This window comes from Artibeus jamaicensis, unplaced genomic scaffold (assembly GCF_021234435.1).
Source record: "Artibeus jamaicensis isolate MK-2021 breed Jamaican fruit bat unplaced genomic scaffold, CSHL_Jam_final contig_548, whole genome shotgun sequence".
Taxonomy (NCBI): Eukaryota; Metazoa; Chordata; class Mammalia; order Chiroptera; family Phyllostomidae; genus Artibeus; species Artibeus jamaicensis.
Window position 1 is genome coordinate 7,092,438 of NW_026521883.1, and position 20,988 is coordinate 7,113,425.

Sequence of the window (20,988 nt, forward strand, 5' to 3'; positions counted from 1 at the left end):
GCAGCTCCAGCAGACTGTTTCCTTACCTCCCCGAGGGCTCTGTAACCCCTGCCTTCATGCCTTTTATTGTCTAAAACTTGCAGGATCCGAATACACAGGTATTTGGAGAAATAGTCCACCAGGCCTGCCTTACTTCACTGAGTTTTAGCTCACAGAGGCCCTGCCCTGCCTGGCCTGGCCTTGGGTCGAAGCAGTCTTCGGGGAAGTGCTGGGCCAAACCCAGAAAAAACTAGACCCCAACCAACACCCAGGCAAACCCACAGCTAGGCCCAGTGTGCTCCCTGCTGCTGGGCCACGCCGCCACCTGCACCGTCACCCGCAGCCTCTTCAAAGTTCCCCTAAGTAACCCACTCCCCAAGAAGGGCTTTCTACTTCTGGCTCTGCCAGGTTTGGGGAAAACTCCTAGCCTGTCAATCAGCAGTGTGCAAGCCTTTAAAATGCCGCAGCCCAGGGGTTTGTACGTTGTGCTAAGTGTCGGCGACCACGCAGGCACCAGGCGCTGTCTCCAGAGTGAACCGGGTCCGCATCTCTTACCGCAGAACTATCTGGTTTTCTTTCTCACGAGAAATAGAGGTTCTCCCCCTCACGTGATCCCACTTGACTCCCTGGCCTTCTTGTCATCTGCTGTTCTGGGCTCCCCAGCGGCCCTGGCACCCAGTCCTCCTCCTGCCCACTGCACTGTCTCTCACCTGAGTGCCCCTGTCCTCTTAGCCCTGGGCCGGCACTGGTCCCTCCTCATTTGCGTCAGGGCCCCCTGTCCTACGGGACTCCCCAGTACCAGCTGCTTCCTGCACTGCACTGTCCCACTGGTCTGGGAGCACCAAGTTCCACCACATCTTGCTCTCTGCCTGTTTGAATCCTTCCCGTTGGTTGGAGAATCAGGACCCTCCTGCCCGTTCTCGCCCCTGTATCTCGGACCTCCAGCCTGGGTCCCTCACTCTGGCTCTGACCTATCTTCGGAGCTGCCTGGTGCCTTAGGTGCACCTTTGTGGCAGCTGGTGAGAAGGATCGGAAGGACTTGCTAGGCCGAGTCTCAGCACTGGCCTGAGACCCCTGCTTCGTGCCTGCCAGGCAGCTTTCCAGGGTGAGAACCCACCAGAAACCTCTGCTCACCAGACCTTGGAAAGTGGGTAAAGTCCAAAACAGAAAAACCAAAAGTTGTTCTGTGAGGGGTGCCCTGGGTGCCTTTTCCCTGGGTGCCCCCTGCAGGGAAAGTGGCCCTAATTGCCTTCAGGGGTCTACGCCCATGACCCCTTCTGAGGGTGGAGACAGCTACCACCCACGGGAGGTGTTGCAGACCGTAACTTACATCCACCCTTGCACCCAATGCACACCCAGAGAGTGTCCTCTGGAGGGTTAGGATACCTAGACTGGGCTTCTCAACCTTGGCATCACTGACAGTCTGGGCTAGATACCTCTCTGTTTGGGGCAGGGAGCCTCTGCACATTGTGGGATGGTCAGCAGCATCCCGGGCCTCTGGGCACAGGATGCCAGTAGCACCCATCCATCTCACCTTCCCAAGCGGTGTGATAATAAGACATGTCTCCAGACATTTCAAGGTGTTTCCTAGAGGACAAATGGCCCTGGTTAAAAACTACTGCCCTAGATGTTAACCAGGTCACGGAGCACAGGCGTTCAAGTCACAGGACCAGAGTTCGCTCTCTGCTCTGGCAGGGACCAGCTGTGTGACTGGGAGCAGACCAAGTAAACTCCAGGCTCCAGCTTCCAGAGCAGAGCAGGGCCACCAGAGCAGAGAATCTTTTTTACCACCAGGTGCTGTTTGTGGATGAACTGAGATCATTCATCCCTCCTTACTTGCCTCAGAGCATGCATCAAACACTCCACAAATGGCATTAACAATAGTTATAATAACTTTGATTATCTGAACTTGAGAAAGCCCTGTTCCTGCTGCCCTCCATCAGGAGAGGGGCAAAGCGTCCTTGCCCCTTTCGTCTCTTCCCAGGGTGGAGCGAGGGAAGAGGAGGTAAGGCAGGAGATCTAAGCTGCTCAGTGGGGAGTGGGGGGTGGTGGGGCAGGAGTGACCGTGGCCTGTGGCCTGTGCCCCTGAAGTTGAGTTGAACCACGTCAGCTGCATCCAGCTCTGGCTTTGCCGGATGCTTCAGCATTCCAATGAGATAAGCTATACTCTAAACAATGTTGTCACTAAAATGTGAGCTATGTTGCTTTGGAAACCTCAAGAAATAAATAAATCCAAGTGCAATTCAAGCATTCAAAGTGGCTGGGCAACACGTCAGGGCCAGAGGTACAGGGGAAGGGCTGCAGGCTGCCCCTGCCCGCAGGCAGGCTCTGCTGATCATGCTGTGTGACCTGGGGGTGTGACCGCCTTCTCTGGCCTCACTTTCCCTGTCTGTATAGTGTCTGCAGCATACTAGAAGTCACCTAAGGCAGACCACCTAGGCCACTGAGCTTCTGGCATGAGTTGGCCTTAAGGTGCAGCTGTGGCTAATCTGGCCTGGTGCTGGCTTCCCTGGCCAAGTGCAGAACCAGAGTCCTCTCCCCGAAGTGTAAACCCTGGTCCAGAACCCCCTGTGCTTATCCCAGGCAGAAGAAAGATAGCTAGTTCCCAGGAACAGACGCAGCCCACCTATCAAAAGCCATCAGGCCACCCATCTGGTGACCTGGTGCTGAGACCTCACTCTGGAGAAGTGGGTTCAGGATGTGTCAGAATCAGAGAGGCCTGGGAACCTCCCAAGTAGATCTGAGCCCTTATCCAAACATCCCCGTGACTCGCAGACACATACTGGATGCGGGAGCCAACTCATAGCTACAAAGATGCCGGTGTGAAGGAGCAGTGCGGGCAGGCCAAGTCGGCCGGAAAGCCGCCGTTTCGGAGCGCTGTTCGGACGAGCTGACCTGCCATCCCGGCCGGAGCTGCACTCCCAGCCACACATTTATTATTCTCCGCGAACAGTGGAGCACCAGCCCCACCTCCCACCTCTCCACCTCCGGTCACCCCTCAGACGTTTCTTCAAGGCGCTGCTGCAGGAGGAACTGCAGGCCCAAGAGTACGGCCGCCGCCCGGGTACTGCCAAGAATGGCACTTTATTTTTAATCCTCACACACGCACGCCTCATGTCTCTCCCACCACAGGACTTATCCACACCACAGGTAAGTACAAGAGACACAAAAAGCCAGAACCCTGGAAAAGAGAAGGCCATCCCTGGGATAACCACGAGATTATAGCTACTGAGAGAACCCTCAACCTGGCTCTGTGCTTCCTAGCACACGAGGCACAAAGGGAGCAGAAGATGCTACGATTCTCTGGCTGGTGGACAGAAAATTCTTACTAGTTCTGCAGGGGAAGCAGAGCTTGTCCTAGCACTAAATCTTAGCAGAAGTCTGCCAGGCGGCAACCCCTCCCACGTCAGTCAAGTCAGCCTGCCCTGGTTTTGAGTTTCCCGACAAGAGCAGCAGGGATTTTACATCAGTTTGCTTCTTCAAAAGAACCCGAAGACAAGCCTTTCAAGGCCACTCTGGGAAGATGACTCCCCAGGGGTAGGGTGACTTGCCTCAGTGGAGAAAGGCTTTTGCTGGGCAAACCTGGCAAAGGACTTGGCACACCTGGAGTGGTAGACGATGGCGTGTCCCCGAGGCCTTCCCTTCAAACAGCCCTGCTCCTGGCCAGGCTGCTGAGTCTGTGCTAACCTCTGCTCCTGGAGTGGGGGTGTCAGAGACCCCCGCAGGAACCTCCAGCCCTGCCGTTCTCGGCCCCCCGCCCCCACCAGGGTGGTGTCAGCCAGACTTCTCGAGTGGCATGGGGCACTTAATTCACAACTGGCCCCCTGCCAGCCTTACACATTGGCTGGCTTCAGTTTTGAGCCCTATTCCAAACTGGCATAGACTTTCTGTTTTGTTTAAGGAAAAGAAAACAGAATAAAACCCAGAAGACAACACTTGGATTAAGGGACGCCTATTAAAAACATGTGCAAGAAACCCAAATCCGGTAAAGGAAGGGGGGAGGCCAGAGGGGAAATTAACTTTCTACTATAAATCAAAAGCAGGGAGCGGGCAAAGGCCAGGAGCACAACGCTGCGAGGCCAAAGGGCAGACCTGAGTGGGCTGGCTTCTTCCGGGCCCCCTCCCCGCGGAAGCAGCCCTCCCTTGGTGCAGAGGCTCCACATTCTGATCCCCCTGTGCTTTCATGCTGCCGTCTCCCAGGCCGTGCTGCTCCCTCTGCCTGGGTTGCCCATCTGCAGCCGTGAAGGCCCAGCTCCCCTGGCTGGGAAGCACTGCCTGGCCCCTCCGTGCAGGAAGGGCCCCTTGTGTCTGAGCCACCCGTGCACCAGAGGGTTACTGCCTGTGGACCCAGGCCAGCTGTGTCCCAGCATCCGGGGCACCACTGCCAACCTATCTAAGGATGAGGGCAATGCACTGCCATGTACCCAGAAGGAACCCCATGCCCTTTCAGCCTAGGACCAGCTTACTGAGACCAAGATCAGTGGCAAAGTCTCAGAGCCAGACCCTCAGGAATGTGAGAGTGCAGGCAGCAGCTGACTTCCTGCTGATACAAAGCCTTGTGCAGCAGCATGAAGATACCTGGACTGGCCCCTGTCCCGTAACATGGACCCCTGTCCTGTCAGGGGCCAGGGGTCTTCCCACTGCCCTGCCACTCAGCCCCTCTCTCCTGGCAGGAGAGGAGGTACCCTCTGCCCGAGGCACTCAGAAACCATCACCCCCTCAAACTCCAGCTCATCTGCTGCTCCAGGACACTCCCTGGTACCTCGTTTCCCTCCATCAAGGCCCATCCTGATGTCTCACTTTAGAGCAGAGAACAACTTACTCACAAGCAGGATCTAGCTCCTTATCTTCCTTTCTCTCCATTTCCCTTCTCCTCCCCCTCCATCTGCCCCAATCCTTCTGACTTAAATGCTTAGGAAATTCCAGATGACTCACCGAGCATGGTGTGTAATAACAGGAACATCACCTGCTCATATCCCTTCCCTTAAAAACAAAGCCCTGGGGTCCCCCCAGCCTCTGGCAGGAGGCTGAGCTGGCTCTCAGTCACACCTGGGGGCTCCCTCGAGTCAGCCGAGATGACTTAACTGTGGCAGGAGGCCCAACCTTTTGCCTGGAGTGGGGAGGAAATGAAGGAGGAGCCAGATGTCCTATGCTTTATTTCTTTTTGTATAATAATTTCTTTACAAGAAATAAACAGATGTCTTGAGATGTCCCCATCTTTCCCCAGGAAGAACTCACTGTGTGCCTGTCATCATCCTGCCCTTTGGGACACTCTGGCCGGGAAGGAGAAATCCAGAGGCCACTTCCGCGTGCTGCCTCCCTGCCTTCACCCTTCATTTGCCCTTCAGCCCCCACCTCTCTCACACCTGCTCTCCAAAGGATGCCCTTGGACTCCTGATGTCACACTCCAGGCCTCTTCGCACACCTCCTTTTGCATCTCTGCAGGACCATCATAACACCTCCCTCCCCTCCAGCTGCTGTGGCCCCATCCTCCACTTGACCCTCGGCCTCTTCCTCAACCCTGTGCCTCCCTCACGGGGTCCCCCATTGGTCTGTCTTCGGCTCTCCTTCCTTCCTGAGTTGGGTCTCCCCCTCTGCTGAATTCGACCCCTCATAAGACTAGAACCAAGCCTTCATCAGTGTTTCCAAAGTGAGATCTCTGGATGGTCCACGGGATGATAAAACAAGAGTGATGAAATGATGGTCAGACACAGGGGAGGGAGAAGAGCAGATGAAATGGGTGTCCTCTCTTCGGGACTTCTCAGAGCTTCACTGTGCCGGTGCCTTGGGGGCACCACGAAGGGTGCACAGGTACAGGGCAGGCTTTCCGACCCCACTTGATGACAGGGTCCTGTCTCTCTGACCACCCTGTGGGAAGGGCTGTCACACGTGCTAATGGCTTCCAAATCTGTACCTTCTGCATTGGCCTCCCTCTTAACTGTCCCGCTGCTTCCAGGACATATTAAGTGAAGGCTGCTCACTGTCATCTTCCGACCCAAACCCGCACCACGTCCTGTGTGCCCGGACTCAGTGATGAGGCCTCGCCACCTAAAGCTGGTCAACGAGCCCTTCCCAAGGGTCCTTGCCCAGCCCCGATGCCACGTGTCTGCAGCACTTACCTCGGCCTCCTCCAGTGCAGCAGCTAACTGGGAATTTTTGCATTTGGGGGTTTGGGCCTCAAGTAATTTCTCCTAGAATTTAAACTCCATCCAGCACAGCCAAATGGATCTTTAGGAAGCTATCATCAGATAACCTCACCTCCATCACCAAAACCCACCATGGACTCTATTCTGTAGGCAAGACCAGGCTAGACAAGCATGGCTTTCGGGGGTCCAGTCTCAGCGCCCTGCCAGCCCCCTCTCTCCATGTGCCTCTTGACAGGCCAACCAACCACAACGCCAGCTGTCCTTAGAGCTCAGCCCAGCCTCACGTGCCATTCCTTCCATTGGCAATGTCCTTCCTTCCCTAGAGAGGGAAGGTATCCTCAGTATCCTACTTGTGGGTCCCTCAGGGTCCAGCTCACACACGTCGCCACAGCTCTGATGTCTTCCCATGCCATCCAGCACCTTCCTCCTGGGCACGTGCAGTTGCTCCCTCCTCTGGGCACTCTCCTTTGAATCCTGATTGTCATCCCCAGCTCTGGACCCCCAGCACTAGTACACACTGGGAACTTAGCCAATGCTGACTGAACGGATTAATACACAGGAGACGCGGCAAGCCTGTCCCCACTGGAATACCACCATTACTTCCTCTGACCCCTCAGGGTGCTTCATCGGCGCCTACTTCTTCTTTTACACTCATGTACAGCCCTGGCTTATTTACCCAGGCAGGGCCATAAGCACCTTGACAGCAGGGTCTGTGAGCCCTCTTTGAGTCCCCCCCAACCTGGACTGGCACCTGACTACCAGGCAGGAAGGGCCTGGGGGATGAATGAATGAGGAAGAGACAGGTAAGCGGGTGGGGTTCTCACCCGGGGACCACATGGGGCGTGGTCTTCAATCTGACATTTGTCCCCAACTATAAGTTAACAAGTGTCCTTTTTGAGCCTCACTCTTCTACTAAGGAGGTGGGGTGGGGGGATGGGGGTGAGGAAAGCTGGTCTATATGACCCAGCAAAGCACTGCCCTGTTGCAGACGGGACCATGTACTCTGGATCCCGAGGGCCTGAGTCCAAAGCCAGCTTCCCTGTTTACTAGCTGTGTGACTTGAGACAAGGGAGGTAAGCAGTCTGCTCCTTGGTTTCCTAATCTGTAAAATGAAAAATTACAATACACTAACTTACAAAGTTGTTATGAAGATTGGCATGAAACACCAAACGGCATTCAGCGAAGAGCGTGTTCTCATGAAAGGCTTGCGGTCGCCATCCTCTTCCAGCTGCAGCGCCTGCAGCGCCAACAGTCCACGTGATTTATGGGTGGGACAAAGCCAGCAGTTGTGAGGGAGTGCAGGTGGGGGTGCAGGTGGGGTGCGAGGGCTCGTCTGTCAGAGGAAGCCGGGCCTGTCAGCGCCCGAGCCTCACCATGAGTCCTAACTCTGACTCCTCAACTGACTCGTCGCCCCATTCAGATCTTCCCGGCAGGGTGGCACCCACTCTTTGCCTGCCAAGCTCAGGGGCTATTCCTGCCTTTGGAAGAAATGACCTAAGAATTCTCAACCCTCAGACCAGGGGCCTGAGAAATGGGGCAGCGGGGTGGGAGAAATGTGTCAATAGGGCACTCTGCCTTCGGTCCAATTTCAAGATCCATTCTGTCCCCCTGGTCCACATAACTCAGAGGGGAATTCACAGCAAGCCACCACCTGGGGCGGCTGTCAGTCTGAATCACTGAGTCAGGCAGCGGGGTTTCAAAAGCCAGCCTACTCTGAAGTCTGTGGAGTGGAAGTGGACTGTGGCCATGGTGAGGTAAAATTAAATCCAAACCAGCCAACCTCAAAGGCCAAAGCCCAAAGTCAAGTCCATAATCGTGGCCTTTAATTTCTCAAGTGTTAACACAGCTTCTAGCCTTCAGGGTTTGTTTTTATTAATGCAATCAGTGCTTTTGCATTGAATTTGACCTTCCCTTTGCAAAGCCCAACACTCACAGTGGTATTATTTTACAAAGATGTTAAAACAGATCTCCCAAACTCACATTTCTCACTGCCCACTTGTCAGCCTATATTACAGGGTTTTCAAGCAACTTCCACAGTCCCAAAGGATGATTTTCTTCATTTGATGCTATCAGTCAAGGACTGGAAACAAGAGACAGGCCAACCCTCTTTAATTCACCGAGCTTGGATATTAACTATTTCTTTTCCTTAGTCACACATTAAGCCCCAGCAATAGCGGCCAAAACAAAATCAAACTCACATTCTTCTAAAAGTACCAGATGAGCATACAAAAAATTCCCCTCAATAAAAGTGGAACGGATGTTTCACTTATTTCAAGCCCTTTTGTGGGCCCCACACTGGAGCCGAGGTCTGCTCTGGAGCAGCAGAAAAGCAGGTCTCGGAGAAAGGGACCCGAAGTCCACGACTGGGGGCAGGGTGTGGAACTGGGGGTCCAGTTGCTCCACAATGTCATCAGCTAATGCAAAGCGATACCCGTGGCACCATGATACAGAACTGTGTTTACAATAACACACCGAGGGGAGACAAAGTGGAAACATTGGACATGCACCAAGGTCTCAATGGAAGGCACAAATGTATGTGCTTGACCCGAAAACATCAGAAGGACCGCAATAAAACAGAAAACTGGGTTTGGGTGAAAAGATTGTGGGCAATTTTGCTTCCCCCCCCCAAGTGCCTTATATGTGGTTGTTTTGAATAAAAACTACATCATTGTAAGATGGAAATGTTGAGATAAGATGAAATAAAACCTGGAGCAAGTCTACAACAGTCGGGGGCTGGAGTCTGCCACCCACGGCTTTTTGTCCAAACACACACACACTTGGCCGACCACGGCCCCTCGGCTCCAGAGCACAAGTCTGGGGAACTTTCACTCACTCATGTCTCACCACTGCCCAGGGGAACACACACCTGGCCTGGGGCTGCCTTTCCTGACACCACTGTCCCCAGGTTTTACATTCTGGGGGTGACCTCAGGATCCCTGTAACCAGAAACCTGATGGGCTGAACTGGCCCATGGTGGGGGGTTGGGGGTGGAGCCTCACCTTCAGGACCCCTCCCCACACCAGCCACCTGCCAGGGCTGCAGGTAGAGGGAATATACAGTCATCCAGACAAGCAGACACTTACCCAGGTTACTGTGTGCTGGGGACATCGGATTCGGGGATAGGTTTGGAGAACCTGCAGGGTGAGACACAGTGTGAGATTTCATAAAAGACTCTTGGCTGGAGAACCCAGTTACTGATATTGAGGTGGGACAGCTCGGCACAGCAGAAACCCTGGGCTGAGGATCCAAAACCCAGGAGAAGGCCCAGCGCCCTGTCCTTGCCCGCACTTTGCCTCCGTGGGCCCCAGGTCACTCCCCCTGTGGAACAGACACATGGAGGAGGGATGACCTCCAGGTCTCCGCCCTGACTTGGCGGGCTGATGCTCTTCACCAGGACCCACAGTGCAGGGGCTCGAGTTCCCGTCTAGGGTACTGACCTACACTGCACTTGCCCATCCCGTTAACTGTGCCCCCAAGAAAATGAGACAAGCAGGGAAGGCCCCCTGCCCAGCTGCTCAAAGACCCAGGCAGCAAAGACCAGCCCTCCCATACAGGTGGGGCCTGGTGGCCCAGATGTCACTGTCACTGCTCTCAGGGGCTCGGAACACTGCGAACTCCCTTCCAGCCCTTTCCCCAGGCTTCAGGAAATGCCCTGAGCTGCCACAGCAATCCCGCACCTCAGTGATCGACTGACATTTTATGTGAGACCTGATGTCACACGTGGCCAGGAGTCCGGACCTACCCAGTTCATCCCACTCTAGTACTTTCTCTCCACCCCTTACCTCCAGAAACAAAAGCAAATGAAGACAAAAAAACCACATGGCATCAACCTTCAAAAAATCCGGCCCACAGTCATTAAATGACTGTGGGGCAGCCCTGTGGGGCTGGCTCTACCCTGCAACCCACCAGTCTCGATGCTGGGCCTCATGCATATGCCTCCTTGAGCTGTTCATGGGGTCCCTTCCTGCTCTCACCATGGGTTTCTTTTTCTCCCCCAGCACCAATCCACTGGACAGATGGAAGAGTCCCCAAAAGGAGAGCTTCCGTAGTGGCTCTGGGTCGGAGCTGTGGGACCTTGGTAAAGTGGTTAAACTCTCTGAGCTCTGACTTTCCCCCTCAGGCATAAATTGGAAATAATACCATCTACACTGTATGGTTTGTAGAAGTAAAGTGATTCCGTGCATATAAAAATGGCTACACCATGACTGGCACATAGCAGACACTCAATAAATGTTGGTTTCCTGTTTTGTGGTGGCTCATGAAAACCCAGGAAAGCTGTGGGACCTTCCCACTGACCAGGGGGGGGAGAGTGTGAGGAGGAGGGGTATGTGTGTGTGTGTGTACACAGAGCTGGACAAAGCGATCTTCAGGCTCCAGCTGGGACGCCATCACATTCCAGCTGTCCAAGTGCAGCTAGACTGGCTTCCAAATGGACAACTTTGAATGAAGAATGGGGAATAAACAGGAGATCCCACCCAGTCACCCGAAGGCTGCTTGGGGTCCACAAAAGGCAGTGTCTACGTTCGGTAAGTCACTAATGTTCACACCAGGGCTCTGCAAGTACACTTATGGGAAGAGAGGACAAAGGGAGAGGGAACAGAGAAAATGAGGCACCAAGGAGGGACAGAAGGGGGCAAAAAGGCAGCTGCTTAGCCCATATACACATCCTTCCCTTCGGCTCGTTCTGCTTTAAAACAGTAATCATTCCACAAACATGAAGAGCAGCAAGGAGGGAAGACAGAAGGGAGAGGGAGGAGAACTATCGCATCTGGAGAGATGCTACTCAGCTGGCCTGCCTCCCATGCCAGCATTTAATGGCTGCAAGCTTGCCATGGCCACTTGGCAGCAGACACAGGAAAGTTTTCAGAGCATTCCAGCTGGGTTCACACTGTCAGCCACTCATCTGGTGGGGGGGGGGGTGTTTGGGGGGGCAGTGCTAAGCCCTGAAGTGTCATGATGCCCGGGCTAGGCATCAAGCAACTGCATGTTACAATGAACGCGTGAGTCTCTTTCATCCATCCTTCAGAAACTGCACTCTCTCTTTTGGGCCATGTGTGAGGCAGGTGGCTCTGCTGCACGTAGCGGCTCCGTGGGTGCAAGGCACGCTTGTCATCATCGGAATGGAACATCTGCTTGGCTCCCTCCTCCTCCTCACCCAACCACACACAACGCAGAGCACATTCCATGTGGCAGCTGGGGTCCAATGCAAGAAACCACTGGTTTGGAGCCAATTTCGTCCGGTAATAAATGACACAGGGACATCTGGAGATGTGGTTGAAGGTGCCTGGGCTGGGTCCCTCACAGGAGGAACACATAGATCACATTTGGTCACCACACAAAAATAGATACTTCAGAGGCCTCGACTGGCCAATGGCAAAGACCTCCCCTCACCCAGACTCTCTGAAACTACTTTTGGTGATAAAGCCCACCCTCTACCCTACTGCCAGCTACAGCTCACCAAGGCGCAGACTCTGCTCGGCTCTCCATCAGCTTCCAGCCACACTTGGTCTTCAGTGAGGTGTCCTCCTGTCTCTCCCCACTCTGGGGGAATCGGCTGTACTCACACTGAGTCTTACTGTCCCCAAAATGCACCTGGCTCTCCTGCCTTTGCCCCTGTGACTGCCTGGCACAGCCTTTGCTGGACCTGACGGCCTGGCCGACACCTATACAGCTCCAAGACTCAATGCAAGAAAAACCTACACTGCAAGGTACTGCTCTGTCCCCGGCACCTCCTCTCCAGGCTGGGTTAGGTGGCCCTGCTCTGTGCCCCTGATGCTGTGTGGCACGTTCCGTCAGGGAACATATGTGACGCACAGTAACGGCTGCTTGTCCTGTTGGTCTCGCCATGACTGTGCGCAGCTCAGGCTTCTCCTCTACCCCGAATACCTGGTACGGAGTGGTTGCTCTATAAACGCTGGAGAGAGGGAGAGGGGAGGAAGGGAGGGAGGGCAGGCATTCAGGGTTAAGAGCATATCCCTGCAGGACTCTCACCTGCATCCATGCTGTGGTTCATCTGGTGGTCACTGGTCTCTCCATCTTCACTCAGGTAGCCAGGGGGTGGGGTTTCTGGGAACCAGGAGGAAAGCGGTTCATTAAACGACTGCATGGCTTGGAGAAAGACCTTTCGCAAACTCATCACACATTCACACCCCTATGCCGGTTGCAGGTGCTGGAGGAATGAACCATGGGCCTCAAAGCAAGGACACAGCTCCTGGATCCTGCTGTCCTCATGCCCTTCCACCCCCAGTACTGCCAACCCCACCCCCGTCATCATCACCTCATTACCACCTTTGTTCATACCACCAGACTCCCAAGTCTGACACGCCTGAGCCTCTGCCAGGCTAACTTTCCCACATCCTTCAAGGTCAGGTTTAAGACCACACTGCCAGGGCAATTGCTGACTCGGTTCGGCCTTGTCCACCTCTGTTCCTAAAAGGCGACCACCTCAAACCACAGTGGCCTTGTTATTTGTTCTCTTTAAGAGATGTCTTAGCATCCCAAGTGAGTTCCAAGTTCAATGCCAGTAGAGACTGATCTATTTCTCTGAATGACCCCCAAACACTGACTTAGCTCTCTAAGGCTCACTGAATAAACAAAGTAGGTGACCTGCCCCCCAGAGACCAGTGCCGCCTGCGCAGGACCTGGAAAGAATGGGCCTGTGAATCAGGTCTCTCCTTAGTGCTGAGACCCACGTGCAAAGGCCTGTGGTCAACCTCAGCTCATTAAACTCGCTCAGGGTGAAGGCTTGTCCAAATCAGACCGCTCAGAACGGACTGCAGCGTGGTTACTGCCGGCAGCCTCAGGCCCCGAGAGGTGACCAGCCCAAGGGCTGCCCTGCAGTTTTCCTGGGCTTGGAGAGTGCTGATGGTTCACACATTATTTGCATATAAGTGAGGGGCTTCTAAAAACATCTGCACTCTGACCGTGGAGCCCATTTTCCCCTTGGAGAAGAAACTTGAATGGGGCCTCACCCCCACCCAGGCTGTAATGCTCAGCAGGCTGACGTGCAGGCCAGCCCTCTGAGCTGGCTGCCCAGCCCTGACTCAGGGCCCCTACTGTCTCTGCAGCCCCCAAGAGTCAGGGATCCTGCCTGAACTTCAACCCCAGCTTCAGGGCAGTGGGAGGAACACAGTGTTGCTATTTCCGTTTCCAAAATAAATGACTGCACTGAGGCTGGGAGGAAGGGTCACGCCGCTGCTGCTCTGTGCCAAGAACAGCATCATTAGTAAGTGCGGAGCAAGGCCAAGGGTCCTCTCCCAACAGGGATGTGGTTCAGAGCCAGGGGCCAGCTTTGTGTGCACAGAGAGGGTGATGGGGAGGGCCAAGGGGGCTGAGGGTGGAGCAGTGGGGCCAGCGTCCCCAGGCCAGCCTGCGCTGCCAGGAACCTACCTGGAATATTGCTCTGCGGCTCGATGCCCGCGGGGAAGTTAGTGTTTTCGGGGATGGAATGGCTGTAGTCGTCCAGCGGGGGGAACTCGGCCGGGATCTCTGTGTGGCGTGGCACCAACACAGGAGGTAGAACTGTCCGGAGGAGACAGAGCAGAGGTGGATCGGCATCGATGCCGGGCTGGCACCGAAGCCCCTGCACCCCCAGATGCACTGCAGACCCTCCCTCAGGAAGAGGAGGGAGGGGGGAGAGAGGGTCGGGAAAGACAGGGAGCTCACCTGGGGTCTCTACCCTTTGGTAGTGGTAGGGATTCACGCAGACCTCGTCCTTCTTCATGTTGAAAGCGAACTCACACAGCTCCATGGCCCGCAGCTCATGGTGGCTGTGCAGGTCAGGCCATCGCCACAGGCGGCAGTAGATGACATGGGGGAGCCCCTTCCGATGGGACACCTGCAGCCGGCCATCCAGGGACCTGCCGGGTTGGGGAGGAGCAACAAGAGACAGTGAAGTGGACTTGGCTGGTCTTCTCCTAAGTTCTGCCTGCTGCTCCTAGTCAGCCTGTTGGCAGAGATTCAGAAAGCCCGCCCCACCCCCGCTCCTTTCCCTCAGACGCAGGGCCCGGAGATCAGAGAACCGCTAACTGTTAGTGCTGGATGGGGTCCCAGGAGAAGAACACAGAGGCCCACCAAGGAAGGCAGAGGCCTCCCTGGGGCTGGCAGCATGGGGGAAGAGTTCTCCTCCCCCACCCCACCCCCATATAAAATGGATGGCATTTGAGTCATGGTCTGAACAGGAACAGGTCCCCGAGCCAGGCGGGGGTGGGCGGGGGAGGCAGGGCTGAGCTAGGAAGTGAGCTCTTTAGGTGCAAATGTGAGGACCACGGTGCTACTGAGAAGGTGACAATGCAGACAGGTCATCTCCACTCCCTCAACACTCACCCAGTTCCTCCCTCACACATCAGAAAACAAGAAAAAAAACCCAAATGTCTCTTTTTCAGGTGGTATTCGTGACAAGGCAGGCAGGGGAAGAGGGACACTAGGGGACTTTTAAATGGTAGGAGCCCACACTGCAGGCCCCTCAGGGGTCCCTTCCAGTTGGAGGCTTGGCTGCAGGCAGACCAGGTGTCACCACAGGGACACGAGTGGGCTGAGCAGGAGCCCAGCCTGCAGCTCCACGCCACCCTTAGTTCTGCCACTGTCCCCAGCCTAGGTGGGCCGAACACTCTGCAATGGCAGTGTCTCGTGCCTGTGCGAGCCATGTCTTCTTCAGTGATTGGCCTCCAAGCAGCCATGACCCCCACCCCTCCGGCCAAGCCAAAGTGTGGCCCCTGGACCAGCAGGGTGGGCCCACAGAAGCCCGTTTAAAGGGCAGAGCCTACGCCAACCTACTAAATGAGAATCGTGCTTTTCACACGATCCCAGGCAGCTGCATGACAGGCGGGCTGCGGCAGCAGGGCACGAAGCCCTGTGGAGCTCCGGAGGGGCAGACGCCCTGCCAGCCAAGAGCACGGTGGGCAGGTAGAAAGCTTCTGTAGGGACGTGGGGTTTCAGCTGATGTCCAGTACCGGACAGGTAAGGAGATGCTATTCACACGTACAAGATTAATAAAATATGTCATGAACTCCTATTGTGGCACTAGGGAGAGAGTGGCAGGCACAACTTTTCTAACGGCTGGGCGGGGCTGGCCGAGAGGCATTTGCAAGCTCTCCCTCCCCACCCCCACATGACACAGTGTACCCACTGACCTGAAAAACAGGATGTATGGGCACTCTGTGAGGGAGGGGCTAGTCAGATGCAACCGGAAGCACCAACCAAACTGAAAAAACCAGAGGAATCCAATCGAACTATCCAGGCCACCAGCCTGGGGATGGGGTCAGACAGACAAAGGCCAGAGCTGGGCTTGAACACAGGGACTGACCCAGAGCTGCTGACCAAGGGCATCTCAGTGGACATAATGACCTCCTTCCTGACAGCCCCAAAACAGTAATTGCCAGGCAGAAGGAAGAGAACAGCCGAGAGGTAGAGAGGAAGACTGTCAGGTAAGGAGTCATGAGACCTGGGGCCCAGATGGGGCCCTTCTGTCCTAGCTGTGAGATACTGGGTAAGTCATGAGGTCTCTGGGACCCTCAGTTACTTCACCTGTAAAATGGGAACATTCTCTCACCCCCCTTGACCTCCAGCAGCCCAGTATCCACTTCACAAAGTATTTGTGAAGCACCAACCCCTGAATGTTACTCCACGTGACAGCAGCCACTCTCCACACCCCGGCCTGGATAAATGGGCAAGAGTGGGGTGAGGAGGAGAGAGGGGGAGTGGAGATGAACACCATTCAGCTGTTCCCATCCTCTTGCAAAGCTACTGAGTGACCATAGATTAGAGAAGCAGTTGTATTTGCTCCTCAGTGTTTGACAAAAACCCCAAGAAAGAGCCAGCTGGACATCTAGAGCTACCTCTGCAGGGGGAGGCCCTGAGAAAGGCTCAGACCAGCAGCAAGGGAGAAACGGGGCTCTGGATGGAGCCCCCCTGCCCCTGCCTGGTCGATGGAAGGGGGTGCATAGTTGCTTTAAAAATCATAGCAATACATAGAGAGGTGGTGATGGACAACACAGAGGAAGGCTATCAGCTTCCACGGGGCAGAGAACCTAAGAGAATGAGCAGAAAACCAAGCTCCTAACAGCCCCATACCTGGGCCTGCACCTTCAGGAAGGGACGGTAGGAGGATAGGCATATGCAGGACACTCTGGGCACCCCTGGTGAGTGCCCTAACATCCTAATGCCCCAGAAGCAGGACACTTGGGCCAGGTGCCTCACTGGACAGAGATCTGGAGGGGACCCATGGCCTCACGCCTGCTCAGGGACCTACAAGGAAAAAGGGGCCTGGAGCGAGCAGAAATGGGGCAGCCCATGGGACACAAAGCTCAGATGTGATACAGGCGACTAAGACCAAGGTCTGGGTGTGAGGTGGGGTTGGGACGTGGTTGTCATGGGTTTTTGTAGTCGACTGTTGGGAAGGAGAGTCAGGAAGGAGGTGAAAGAGGACAGAAGGTTTATCACAGGTCTGTAGGTAGAGGACTTCAGTTTCTGGAGCCCTCACGTCCAATCCTTTCTATATTATGTGGGCTGTTTCTTCTCAGGGTCTGAAGAGCTTGGCTGTCTACTGGAACAATTATGGCAAAGAGGAAGGAAGGGGAGAAAGCAGAAGGGGGAGTAAAGGGGAGGGGTACAAGGGGGAGGGTAGACGGGGAGAGAGAGGGGGGAGGGGGGAAGAAGGGGGAGGAGGGATAGATGGGGAGAGAGAAAGAAGAGAGAAGGGGGAAGGAGGGGGGAGAAGGGCAAGAAATGTCCTTCAGTCAAATAAAACAAACTGAATGGATGCAATTTATCTCTGTCCTGCCCCAAACAATGAGTAGGAGAACAGAGCCGACAAAAGTGGAAAGCAGATGGCCGAGTGGGAGCAGACCTAGCAGAGTGGAGTGAGCTGAAACCAAGCGCCTACCAGAGGAAGCCAACAAAAGTGATCCCACTCGTGCCTGAGAGCCCTGGAAAGCCGGGAATTTAAGGCACCACACACTTCTGAAGGTGGGACTGAAAACAGGAGGACAGGCTGCAAGTCTAAAGAAAAGGCGGTCAGATCCTCGCCCCCCTTTTCAGGGCCCCACAAACAGGGCCTCCCCAACCCTGTAAGAGACAGGTTTGCTCTTTGCAGAAAATAAACTTGAGAGGGGCGGTGCTCTGGATGGGCCACCAGGGTGCAGCTGGGGGTGAAGGTCAGAGGAGGGCTGGAAGGAAGATTCCTGGAGGCCCCCTTGCGCTCCTTGGTACCCAGGTCAGTGACGGGTGGTCCATGTGTCCACCCCTTCCCGTGGAGAGATTAAACAGCTCAGACCACAAGAGACCTGCGATCTGACATTTGGGGATCCCCCCAACAAGATGGCCCTACTCCTGCCAGCTCCCCCACGCAGCGTAGCCCACCAGCCAACAAGCTGGAGCAGTGAATGTTTTTTATTGCCTCTCTCTTACCTATGAATGCACAGCCAGAATCCTCAGCCTTTTAAAGAAAGCCACTACCAGGACACACAGAGAAAGAAAGAACACAGGGAGGGGAAGGCAGTCTGAGGCAAGAAAGGAGAAACTTCCAAAGTCAACAAAATAAAACAAACACTACCCTCAGGGAGATAAGATACTGAAATCCTAAAATAGAAACGTTTATAGACTATTTCAAAAAACCTCTTGGAAACAAAAAATAAGAATATAAATTTAAAATTCAAGAAAGAATCAAGTCAAGGGCTCCTTGAGTTCTTAAACTGTTGTATACATGAATTATTTTGATAATATAATTAAATTTTAAAAAGCAAGGGAGCTACAGTAATCAAGGCAGTGTGATAACGACAAAGATAAAAACCACACACACACACACACACCCCTGAGAAACAGATGACAGAACTTCGCAGAGTCCAGAAATAGTCACAAATGCACCGACAACTGAGTTTCAACAAAGGTCCAAAGACAAAGAGAAAGGACAGTCTTTTCAACAAATGGTGCTAGAAAAGTCATACATCCAAAGGCAAGGAAAGTGAACTTCGATCTCCACCTGGCACCCAGTACAAAAGTCAGCTGAAATAGGTCATCATAGAAAGCCTAAAACAATACAACTTCCAGAAGAAAACACAAGAAAAATTCTTTGTGACCTTGTGATAGGCGAACATTGCTTAGATATCACACCACAAACACATTCCATTTTTAAACAGTGGACCAATTTGACTTTATCAAAATTAAAGCTTCTGGTCTTTGGAAGTCACTGTTAAGAGAATAAAAAGACAAAGACACAAATGGGAAGAAAACATTTGCAAAGTATGTATCTGACAAAGGCCCTGTGTCTGAAACACATAAAGAACTCGGAATACGCAATATTCAGAAAACAAACAACCCAACCATAAAAATACAACAAAGTCATCTGAACAAACCCCACACAAAATATGTAGAGATGGCAAATAAGCGCAAGAAAAGATGCTGATGTCCAATGTCATCAGTCATTAGAGAAATGCAAATTACATCTATGGAGAGACAACGCCACGTAACTGTTAGGAAGCCTGCAATAAAAACTCTGCACCACATGCTGGCAAGGGTGGGGAGCAACCGAAACTTCAAACACTGCTAATAGAAATGTAAAATGATACAACTACTTTGGCGAACAGTTTGGAGGTTTCTTAAAAAAGGTAAAAAGAAACCTATCATACAAGCCACCCGTTTCACCCGTAAGAGTTTACCCAAGGGAAATCGAAGCATCTGCCCAGACACAAATGTTCACAGCAGCTTCATTTGTAAGAGCCCCAAACTGGAGATTACTCAACGCACAGAAGCGGGTGAGTACATGAACAAACTGTGGTATGTCCACACAGAGGAATACCACTCAGCACCGTAAAAGAAGGGACCACCAATGTACGTGACAACATGGATGAACCTAAAAATAACTATGCTGAGTGAAAGAAGCTAGACATGAGTACGTATAGGCAAAATTACAGAGTAATTTAAAGTCAGGCAAAAATACAGATTCATGGAGAGGACAGAAAGTAGATGAGTGTTTGCCTGGGCATGGGGTTGTGCAGGGACGGGAGGGGGCTTGCCGAGGGATAAAGGCTATGTCTACTCTCTTGGCTGTAGTGGTGTTTTCACAGGTATAAACCCATGTCAAAATTTGTCAAATTTTGACAGATTGTTTACTGTAAGTATGTGCTGCTTGTTATATGTCAATCGTACCACAATTTTAAAGAGAGAGAGAGAGACAGGACAAGGTTTTGGGGCTTTAGACTTGGATAAACCCTAATTCATATACTGACTCTGGGCTCTATAACTGTATAAACTTGATCACCTTGCTTAATGCCTGGGCCTTAATTTTTTCATTGAAATATCAGCCCTTTGGTTGGATTGCTGGGAGGATTAAATGATGTTCTGTACAGAAAGCCTTTAGCAGAGTGAAAACACAGTAAATGGGAGCAAACAATTGTCATTACTGTTTAACTATTATTACCTTCATTACTAGGATGATGCCTAACAAGTGAGGTATACAGTAGGTGCTGAAAAACACCAGGCCCCTCCCCTGCGTTGGTCATTGGGGTACACAGCCAGGTGGGCCATCACAATCGATGCCTCAGCTGACCTGGTGCTTGGAATTTTCACAAGGCTTCTGTGCTCCTCATCTCAGGTCAGCCCCACAAGATGCTGTGTGGATGACAAGGCACATCTTGTAGTGGTCCTGCCTCCCTCTGCCCCCGTGTGCCGGGGAGGCAAGGCTCTGGCCCTAGGCTCCCGTGGCGGTCTGCTCTGGGGCTGGCTGCTGGGTGGGGCCCCGGCGGCAGGGAGACCGGTAGACGCTCCAGCTCACAAGCACGCCCCTGCTGAGCTGGCTTGCCAGTGTTTTCCAGAAGTCATCTGGACCATGCCCCTGCTTCCGGGCCATACAATTCCCTAACTTATGGCTTCTCATTCACTTCTAATGCATCGGGGACAACTCCTCTTGGCTCAGTCTGGGCTGCCCAGAGCCAGCCCTGGTAGTCCTTCCTTCTTCCTCTGTCCCACTCAAAATACACACAAAGTAACAGCAGTGAACTTGGAGTTTCAGCTGCTGGATTTAATTTAGCTGATGTGTCCGGTACACACCCTCCCTAGCCTCATGGGGTACCAAGTCTATTTTAAGTAAATCCAATAAATAGGTCTTAATTCTGAGCCGATGTTACCCTAACGTGCTCAGTCACAGAAAAGGATCTATTTACGCCCCAGTCTCCTGACCCGGCCCTTCTTGTAGACCAAGACCAGCCGCTGGGCTGAGGGTCCCACCCCAGGAGCCCACCTGCAGCCTCTTTCTTGTTTGGGACTACGATCCCTTCCCACACCCACTGGCTTCCCGATGAGACCCCCAAAAGTCTTTCTCCAGCAACTCCTGCCAGCTAGTTTGACTGAGGCTTTAATCCTTAAATATATTCTTCACCAGCTGAACCATTTCCTGTGGCAGGAAATTAGGTTTCCTCCCATTGGCTACAAGTGGGACCCATAAAGTGTCCCAAAATGGTGGTGGGAGCCACAGCCAAGGATGTGGACATGCCAGAGTCCAAGGCCAACGGTGAGGGGAAGCCTGCCAGAGGGCCCCGGGCAGGGAGGGCGGGGCCGGGGCCCACCTCCTGGCACAAGCCTCTAAGTGTCCTCTGTTACCAGTGACCAGCTACCCGCACAGCCATCTGGAGGCTGATGTGAATACTGGTGGACTTGGATGTGGGGGTTGGGGACAAGAGTGGAAGCAGGAAACATAAGCTCCGGAAACACTCAAAGGACTGCTCAGCATGAACCGTGTGCCAGGCACACAGCTACCGTGTGGCAATACAAAGATGGCAGAGCCCCGTATGTCCTGCCTCACCCAGCGCAGAGAATGTAAGGGGCAGGCCCACAGTCACATCGCCTGGGATGGGCGGGGCCGGAATTCAAC

General features: G+C 53.5%; 1 protein-coding gene across 2 annotated transcripts in view; it reads right to left on the reverse strand.

The window, feature by feature from the left end:
* SMAD3 (SMAD family member 3) overlaps nt 1-20,988 on the reverse strand; it is a 113,979-nt gene that overhangs the window by 12,005 nt on the left and 80,986 nt on the right. For both annotated transcript variants that reach the window (XM_037155784.2, XM_037155785.2), the window contains exons 2-5: nt 13,791-13,984; nt 13,515-13,646; nt 12,117-12,191; nt 9,209-9,259 (exon numbers count right to left, since the gene is read on the reverse strand). In XM_037155784.2, the coding sequence (XP_037011679.1) occupies nt 9,209-9,259; nt 12,117-12,191; nt 13,515-13,646; nt 13,791-13,984 (452 nt within the window). The remainder of the gene's footprint in view (nt 1-9,208; nt 9,260-12,116; nt 12,192-13,514; nt 13,647-13,790; nt 13,985-20,988) is intronic.